Source organism: Astatotilapia calliptera, chromosome 22 (genome assembly GCF_964374335.1).
Source record: "Astatotilapia calliptera chromosome 22, fAstCal68.1, whole genome shotgun sequence".
NCBI lineage: Eukaryota > Metazoa > Chordata > Actinopteri > Cichliformes > Cichlidae > Astatotilapia > Astatotilapia calliptera.
In genome coordinates, this window is record NC_137442.1 from 7,801,116 (window position 1) to 7,810,699 (window position 9,584).

At 42.9% G+C, this 9,584-nt stretch overlaps 1 protein-coding gene across 1 annotated transcript; it reads right to left on the reverse strand.

The window, feature by feature from the left end:
- Positions 1 to 8,277: 8,277 nt before the first annotated feature.
- LOC113015238 (uncharacterized) lies at positions 8,278 to 9,584 on the reverse strand. The gene is made up of 7 exons (XM_026157188.2): positions 9,512 to 9,584; positions 9,404 to 9,439; positions 9,156 to 9,326; positions 8,898 to 9,026; positions 8,674 to 8,736; positions 8,528 to 8,590; positions 8,278 to 8,439 (listed from the first exon to the last, which is right to left on the reverse strand). The coding sequence occupies exons 1-7, from the start codon at positions 9,582 to 9,584 to the stop codon at positions 8,330 to 8,332; spliced, it is 645 nt and encodes a 214-aa protein (XP_026012973.2). The 3' UTR covers positions 8,278 to 8,329.

Here is a 9,584-nt window from a genome sequence, read left to right on the forward strand (position 1 = left end):
CCAAACGCCAGATCTGAATGAGGGTGGGGAGGTTCAATTTTGGATAGCGTTGGGGCAGTTGCCATGTTGCAACGAGCTTAGCTTCTGTCTTGCTAGCTTGCGCTGCACTCAGTGGATCTGCACTCGACAGTGCAGCCTAGGCGGAGTAGTCGAACGCAGATCCACTGAGCGCTCAACACAGACAGCATCGTCAGAAGAAAAGTTGATAAAATAAATAAAAAATCTTGTATTGTTTGATACATATGCATACCGAACCGAAAGCACTGTATCGAACGGTTCAATATCGATACGAGTATTGTTGCACTCCTAATATATACATATATAGTCACCTTAAGGTGCATTATACTGTGAGGAAAAAAGGGACCGCAAAAATCAGACAATCCCAGTAGCATTTTATTAAAGTGAGTGAGGAGGTAAGTGGAAAGTGAAGAAAGAGAGGAAACACACACAGAGACCAGGACAGAACACAAACACAGGGAAAGAGAAGACAAGTTTTATGACATCCAATAGTGGCGTAAAAAAGACTGAACACATTACAAAAACACTTTTGTTCATTTCCAGAATCATAGTTCAGCTTTTACTTACTTACTTTACTTGACTCTTAACATTCTTTCTGTTTTTCATCCTTTAGTTTGACATTTTGGAGGTTTTTTGAGCCAGATGATTGGAAAGGGAAAGATCCTGATGGAGAGGACTGTGGTAGGATGGGGCCAGTGTATTGGTTTGATAACTCCTGCAAAAGATCTCGTGGAAGTATTTGTGAGAAATCAGCAGTGGTCGGACACCATATATTTGTATGTGTCTAAAATTCAGGTCAGCATGTATTTTTTTAAACAACTTGAGCAGAGTATGTAAAGCTAATACCACAAACATTTAAAGCTGCCTTTCAGAAATGCTCAGTGAAAAAAGAAATTCTGCATCGTGTATAATAAAATAAATGTGAATAAATATTATGTGCTGCATGTCGACATCTGAAACGTTTGCCTGTAAGAAACTTAAACTACGTAAACAGACTTCAATATTACTCAATCAACTCAGGAGGGGAAAGTAGTGCTTAGTGTTCTTAGATTATGTGATAATTTAACTAGTGGTTTCCTCAGTCACCCATGTTGTTGTCTGGTACACAGTGTGCTCTGTTTCCTGTTTGGTTCATGCAGCTGTGTTTGTCACAGCTATCTGATTTACCATAAATAAGAGGAAGTGAATGTTCACGGAAAAGTTGTGAAATACTGTGTGCATAAACATCATGGCCAGCTTATGACTTCTTTGTTTTAAATCAGTTGGCACAACTTTAATTTCAAAAAGAGAAAAAGAAACAAGCTACAAGACAGATGAATCCAGCATCTAAATTAAGATAAAAATATATATCTACTATTATCTGAGTTTACATGGCAATATTTGCCAAGCCCCTCCTTGTAGTGTTGTTAGTCTCATTAGTTAAGACCTAATTTATAATTAAAGGTTTGCCCTTTTGTTATTATTATAGTTTTATACTTTTGATTTACTGGAGTTGATGGTACACATGTCTGAAAATGTTGAAGGTAAAATTATTTACTTTTTTTTTTCAACAAACAAGCAAATTGTTTGTTGGATATAGTGAATTCAATCAAAACTGAGTGAAAAACAGTACTGACTGAGTTACATTTGTTTTCTTATTTAAGTGTTTGAGCTTTTGAAAACCAAGGAAATGCTCAGAAAAATTGAACTGGAGCGGGAAACTGTAAAAATTCATGTCACGGGTAAGAAAATGAGACTCCTACACTGCAATTGTGGACTTTCAATTTTGTTTATGACCTCTGGAATTCAATCACATAACACGACATTTCTCCTAAACTTTTACTTTACTTTCCCAACATTCATTTTCTATTCTGTTTTTTTGTTTGTTTTGTTTTTGTTTTATTTTTTTTCAGAGAAATTGGCTGAAATCAAACCATGCAATACAGTGACGCCCACATGTCCATTGCAGCCTGAAATGAAAATAAGTAAGTTATTAACTTTTCGCCATGACTTGTATCTGCAGAAAGAGATGGAATAAAAACATATACAGGATCAAAAGAGCATCCTGCTACAAAGAGACGATTGTGATGAAAAATTTATTGAGTAAACTTTTTTAAATTTCTTTTTCATAACAGTAACACAACCTTACAGCACAATAAAGCCTACAACCACAACCTCACAACGTCCTGAAGTAAACATGAGTAAGTTTTAGATTTTGTCTTTGACAATGTTTTTATCCTGTGATTGAAATAAAGTTGATGGACTGACAGAAATGATAAGATAAACTGTAACTGCAGCACAGAGGCACCTCCTTCTGCCTCCAAATCTCACAAACATAAATATGATTTGTTCCACCTGAAGAAATATCTTCCTGTAATCTCTTCAAAGATGAACCATGTTATAAATGTGAGGATGACTGGAAGGAACATGGAGGAAATTGCTATTACTTCTCCACCAATTCATCCTCCTGGAATGAGAGCAGAACTGTATGTAAAACTAAAGGAGGAGACCTGGTTAAAATAGACAGCGAAGAAGAGCAGGTATAAAACATTTCTGCAGGTTCATGTTCTCATCCTGATGTTTCAGTATCACAGGATTGAAAGATTCCCAAAATAATTTAATCAAATGTTCCTGTTTAGAATTTCTTGAGGAAAAATGTTCAACAAAAAATGGAGATACATGACATCCCTTTCTGGATCGGACTGACAGACTTAGCAGAAGAGGGCAGATGGTTGTGGGTGGATGGTGGATGGCTCCCCACTAAATGAAAGGTTTAATTCAATCTAATTAGATTATACAACATTACACACACACACACGCACGCACGCACGCATGAGAGAGTTATTCCCATACAGCTTATGACAAAATTTGATCCGAAGTGATTGATGGCCCTAATCACGACCTTTTGACCTCCCGCCCCTCCCCCCCGGAAGCGTGTAATGAGCGTGACGAATCGTATCCGGAGAAGGGGGGGGTGGGAAACCCCCCGCGTGACGAATTATATCCTGAGAAAGGGGGGCGAACCCCGGAAGCGCGCCATCTGTTGCTAACCGTGTCGAATTGCACCCTGAGAAAGGAGGGGTGAACCCGGAAGCGCGTCATCTGTTGTTGGGAAAAAAAGTTTTTAGAGGGAGGGGTGAACCCCCGGAAGAGCGCCATCTGTTGGAGGGGAATAAAAAAGCAGAGAGAGGAGTCCGTCACAATTTCTAAGGCACAGACACAAGATGGATTCTTTCCTTCTGCAGCCCCGCAGCGGTCCTGTGTCCGATGAGATCTGCTCTCCCAAAGAAGAAGGTTTTGAATATGACATATTCAAATACAGCATATTTACTATGGAAGGCATCGATCCGGACCTTATGACCCTACCGGAAATACTCCGGAAGTGTCTAGTCATTTTCAGACCTGTTGCATCATGTTCCCTAAGCACAGCGGTGATGCAGCAGATGATTCTGTGATGTATAGAGAGACAGAGCGGATGTAATTTTACTTTCTTAAGCTGCACCGGCGTTTGTAATGGAAATAAAGAGTGACTTCCTGTAGAGATTTCAATAGTATTTTATTTTCCTATAATACAGACGCTGTAAAAAAAAAAAAAAAAAAAAAAAAACCTTTAAGATACACCATAGCTTGTGATGAAAAGAAGAACTTTCTATCCGCTTGTAACCTACAGGCTGCCTATGTGTAAAAAATTGAATAAATATCGTTTAGTGAATACTACTTTTCCTTTTGAGAGTCCTTTTTTACAAGAGACTGAAAAAACAAACCAGCGACAGGCGATCTTGTTTCACACACACACACACACACACACACACACACACACACACACACACACACACACACACCTCTGTGGGAAAGAGTCAACCATGAGAGTTTTGTCAACAGCAATTGTCCATTTGGTAAAACAAATATCCGTCTCAAAGTCGTATTTTACCGTTGCAGAAAACAGACGGCGTTCGCAAGAAGGCCCACACACACACACACACACACACACACACACACACACACACACACACCGCGGGTCAAGGAGGAGTGAGACAGCAGATATCAGTTTTTTCTCAATGCTTATATCCTATAACACGCCCTCAAAAAAAAAAAAAAATTATTATTATTAAAACATCTATATGAGGTAGGTTTTGCGCAACCTGCTCCTTGTCAGACCAAAGTAGAGAGTTTTTTCTTCAATACTTTAACAATAAGTTTTCTCAATAGATAGAAAATGTTGATCCGCTGAGGAGTCAACATCCGATATTATCATTGCTTGTAACCCGGTTTCGTACATCTCCCCATAAAACAAGTCTTAGTGGAAAAAAAGCTCATATTCGAATAAGTTTATTAAAGCACCCCCCTCTGTGGGAAAGAGTCAACCATGAGGCGAGTTTTGTCAACAGCAATTGTCCATTTGGTAAAACAAATACCCGTCTCAAAGTCGTATTTTACCGTTGCAGAAAACAGACGGCGTTCGCAAGAAGGCCTACACACACACACACACACTCACACACACACACACACACACACTCTCACACACACACACACACACACACACCCCGCGGGGCAAGGAGGAGTTTTTTTCTTCATTACTTTTTACAATAAGTTTTCTCAATAGATAGAAAATGATGACGCTGAGGAGTCAACATCCGATATTATCATTGCTTGTAACCCGGTTTCTTACATCTCCCCATAAAACTAGTCTTAGCGAGGAAAAAAAAAAGCTCATATTCGAATAAGTTTATCCCCCTCTGTGGGAAAGAGTCAACCATGAGCCGAGTTTTGTCAACAGCAAGAACAAGGTCAGACAGCAATTGTCCATTTGGTAAAACAAATACCCGTCTCAAAGCCATATTTTACCGTTGCGGAATGTGGGAAAACAGACGGCGCTCGCAAGAAGCCAATCAAAAAAAAACAACCCACTCTAACTATCGGTATTGTCAAGAGAAAGATGCGAAAAACAGATGCTTCGCTAGACTAGGATAAAATGAGAGAAGAAGCGGAAGGGGAGTCGCTATCTGTGACAGTTCTACCAATCGCGAGGAAGAATCCGTGAATATTATGTCAGCATTCCGTTCAAACAACGCCGCCGATCAGAGCGCCAGCTCGCCAGAACTGTTCATGGACCGCTTTGTTGATTGGTCTCGGCGCAGGTGCGACAGAGGGAGAATATTAATTTACCTCCGGGGGTTTTGTACGGTAGAACGGGGAAATAGAGCCCGCGCGGCGGGTAAACGGTGGCTCTGATCAGCCCGAAATAACTGCGAGGGTCTGCAAAATTCTCTCTGATGATTTGGGGGTGATGCAGAGGGTAAGCGCGCTTGGCGTTGACGTAAGGGTACAGGGATGTGACGTCTACGTAATACACATTTTCTCCTGGCGAGGCGCTGTAACGCAGTCTCAAGGCCGAAGTGCGGCCTCCGTAAAGCCCCGAGCGAGGAGACAGAGGTTCCGGGACTTCGTAGTTCCGCATAAAATTTATAACCTCCTCGTTCGATTTTTTCATCTTGTTCCATTCGTGCTCCCACAGAGTGACCGTGCGGACTCTGTAAACGTTTCTCAGCTCCCGGAGCCTCGCCTCGGCAGAGGCGTACAGGTCCCCGTAAGGAGCGCGGGTCAAAGGGCAGATTTCCTCAGGCCTGTAGCATTTTGGACAGCCGTGATAAAAGCATCCCAGAAATTCCCACACCCACTTTTCCCCGTTAATCAGCGCGTATCCGTCGACAAAGTACGGGCCTATTTTTTTCTCCCCGCCGGATGTGAGAGCGTGTTGAACGGGAATTTTCTGAGAGTGAGCTACCCACTCCAGCCACTGAATGGACGCGTGCGAATAGGCTTTGAATCTGCGCCCGTAGTTGTCGGGCGAGGGGATGGCCAGACTGTTTTCGGGTAGGAAATTGGTGAGAAACACTTTCATGCAGGCTGAAGCTATAGTGACGCAGCTGAAAGGGTCTACTTTAGTTTCGCCTATAAACCCGTCTCTGAACTTTACGCACGCCTCTCTCAGGATATTAACGTCGTTTCGGCAGTAATACAGGGATTCTTTTTCAAAGTTAAACACTCCCCGGGAGGCCTCGCAGTGCCAACGCAAAAACTCTGCCCTTTCGGGAGGTGACATGCGCTCCACCCCGTAATCTGAAGGAGGAGGGTACGGACCCGAGTATTTTAAGCGGTCCCGTGAGCTGAATTTGTGAGGAAAAAATCCCTTGGATTTGTCCTCGAAGCCTAAAGCTTTGGGCATAGCGCTGAGACGCATGGTGAGAAAAGAAAGCGAGTCTATGAATTTGAGAAGGAAATCGGATTCTGTGAAACATATAATTTTACTGCCTTGCATGATGAGAGAGGGCGTCATCCCACCCCCCACCAGGTGACTTAGAATTAAATAGCTGTCAAACCCTTTCGCGTTGTGCGCAACGAACGTGGTCTCTCTATATTTTTTCCTTCTGTATCTTTGGAGAAACTTTTCAACACAGTCTACACCGTAAGCGTGCCACTCTTCTCCTTCTAGAGATTTTGTGCACACTAGGTAAGGGACGTGCGCCCCCTCCCTGTCTGGGAAGGTTTCAAAGTCATAAAAGATTATGGAAGCGTTATCAGAGTTTTCATGTTTCAAAGGTTGGATGTAACACAGGTGTTGATCGTCGTCGGGAGGAAGCTCCGCGCGACAGATTTTACATCTGGCGGCTGTGCACCTGTGCATTCCGCGACGGGAGAGGCGCTTGCAGTCCGGACATTTATACAATTGTTGACAAACGCTGAGGTCTGAACCGGAGTGAATTCTAGGTTGTTTGTGTTTTAAATAACACGCACGTGTGCGACATGATCTGTTACAATCCGTACAGATTACAGAGTCCAGAAAGTGAGAGGGGCATGCGGGGTCAAAACAGAGGTTGCAGCGGTTTTGACAAAAGTGTTCCTCTCTTTTATAATACCCGCGGTGACATTCGTTGCAAATGTACTGGATTCCTAAAAATGTTTTTAGATTTTTTATTCCGTAATAGTGATGGCGGAATAAGAATAAGTACAGCGGGTGACGCGTGTTCGGGTAGTCTGTTTCGATTAATGAAAGAGTTCTGTCCTCGGCCGGGCGGTAAAACACGACGATTTTACGTTTTAGTATTTGTTCGAATTTACCTATGTCGCTGAGAGTTACCTGAGTGCGATCGCTCAACCCCGCTAAACGCTGCAGCTCTCTGCCGCGTTCCAGGGCCTGTTTATCTGTGAAATGAGGTTGAGTGAGGTGAATCAGGTTGATGGCAAAACACAGATTATCGTTTTTGTTTTTTACCACGTACAGACAGCGACGCTTTTTGACTAGAATTTCATCGTCTAACATTTTGTGAATCTTTTTACGCGGGTCATTACTGCCACCGCCTCTAGGATTTCTAATTACTTGCACAACAATTTCTAGGGGAGAGCCTGCGACGATCGCTCCGTTTGATTGTATCAGCCTGGCTAGCAGGTCCTCAAAAACCGGTACAATGTTTTCAGCGCTTTCGTCGTCGACGTTAAAAACAGAGTGATTTCGCGCGTGCTCGCTGATGATCTCCAGTTGAACCCGGTCGTTACGACTAACTTCCGGTCTGACCCTATCCGCTAGATCTACAAAATTATCCCTGACGTTGAGGTAAAATTGAGCGAGGTCGCTCGCTTCATCCGGAGAGGGAATGTTAAATACTCGCCTTATTTCGAAATTATTAAAATGTTCGCGGCGAGTCACCGCATCGTTCTGTACCCGAGATCCTCGTCCTCCTCCTTGTTGATGCTCCGCAGGCCGGTCCTCCTCCTCCTCCTCCCTGGGCTGCTGATGATGATGCTGCTCCACCTGCACCTGCTGCTGCACCTGCTGCTCCCCCTGCTGCCGGTCGTAGAGCTGAAGAGCATTTTCTATCGGCTGCAGAGGGTCAAAGTTCAGTAGACCGGCAAGTCGCTCGTTTTCAATGTTTTGAAGGAGGACCTGCAATGCGTTTTCTAAAGGTTGTAGAGGGTCGTTTGGTGGTGGGGCTATATTGTTTTCTAACGGTAGGGCTAAATGTTCATCGTTTCTGTTTAATTCTGCCACGGCTTCCAACAAAGCCTCAGGAATGCTGTGTTCTTCCGACATGATTTTCTTTATTTCTTAATTCACAGACTTTTACATGCTTTTACTTTACAGGTCCTTGTGTCTGTATATCGATGCATATGTGCGAACTGTTATGGCGTACATGAAAGCGAGGTTTTCAAGGATTCTCTTCTTATGAAGCATCCGTCGAGCTGTAAGAAAAGACGGACAGAATGTATTTTTTAAACCTTACATTTTTTATTTTTATAGAGCAGAGAAGTTTAATAGGATCGATTCATCCCCCCGTCAATTACCTCTCAGTCTCCCGAGAGGAGCTCTCACTCTCCTGAGAGGAGGCGATCTGGACGGTTCCTCCTCAGCCTGATTTTCTTCCGCCTGATTTTCTGTATCGGTCTCTGTCGGGGAAAATAAAACCGAAGAGATTTAAGAAAACAACCTCATCCTTCCTATTTTTTTTGAGAATGAAAAAAACGTTTTATTTACCTCGCTCCTCCGCCCGATTGTCTGTAGCGGCGGGGGATTGGTTAGGTAAATCCGCAATCTCGGCTGCCGAGAAATAAAACAGAAGAGATTTAAGAAAACAACCTCCTCTTTCCTATTTTTCGAGAATGAAAAAACTTTTTATTTACCTCGCTCCTCCGCGCGATTGTCTGTAGCGGAGGGGGCTTGAATAGGTATATCCGCAATCTCGGCTGCCGAGAAATAAAACAAAAAAAGAGAAAGATTTAATAAAAAAAACTTTCTAGCACGCTTTATACCACTCCAAGTCGGGAGGGGCGGTATAGCACACTCGGATTACTCCGCCACATCCTGATATTTATCGAAATGACGGATATTGCATCATATTGTTTACCTTTTGGTTTAAAAGGTATTTTCCTGCAGTTCTCCCGGTATGCGTTGACGAAAATAACGTCGTCGTCTTCTTCTTCTTCTTCTTCTTCTTCTTTTCGCTGCGGCGGGGTCTGTATATTCTCGGTTACCTCTGTCGAGAAATAAAGCAAAACTTTTTAAAAATCTGCTCCGGGTCGGGAGGGGCGGTATAGCACACTCGGATTACTCCGTCACATCCTGTTATTCAACAAAATGGCTGATAATGCATCATATTGTTTACCTTCGATTTTAAAACTTTTTTCTCCGCGGTTCTCCCGGTATGCGGAGACGAAAATAGTGCCGTCTTCTCTTCGACGCGGCGGCAGCGGAGGTTCTGCGGGGGATATGGCTTCTAATTCGCCGCGGAAAACGGCCGGATTTCTGCTGTTACTCACTGCATTATCGATTGTTTCTGTAAGTATCAGAGCATGTTTAAATCAAGTCTATCTAAACTTGTTTAAAAAATGGTATATACTTATTTAAACGTACCGTAGTCCACTTGCGTGAAATCATTGATGTAGAAATCTAAAAGAAAGTAATCAAATTATTGACATCTCTGTTGATATATAATTTAAAGTCGTAAAGAAAAAAACTTACCGGGGTGAGGTATGAACAGTTCTGGCGAGCTGGCGCTCTGATCGGCGGCGTTGTTTGAACGGAATGCTGACAT

Bases quoted from the DNA above. Each gene is read 5' to 3' on its own strand.
- LOC113015238 (XM_026157188.2), bottom strand. From the start codon at position 9,584: ATGTCAGCATTCCGTTCAAACAACGCCGCCGATCAGAGCGCCAGCTCG. The intron at 9,027-9,155 runs GTAAACAATATG...ATTTCTCGACAG, and splicing joins AAAAAGTTTTAAAATCGAAG to AGGTAACCGAGAATATACAG. The intron at 8,737-8,897 runs GTAAACAATATG...ATTTCTCGGCAG, and splicing joins AATACCTTTTAAACCAAAAG to CCGAGATTGCGGATATACCT.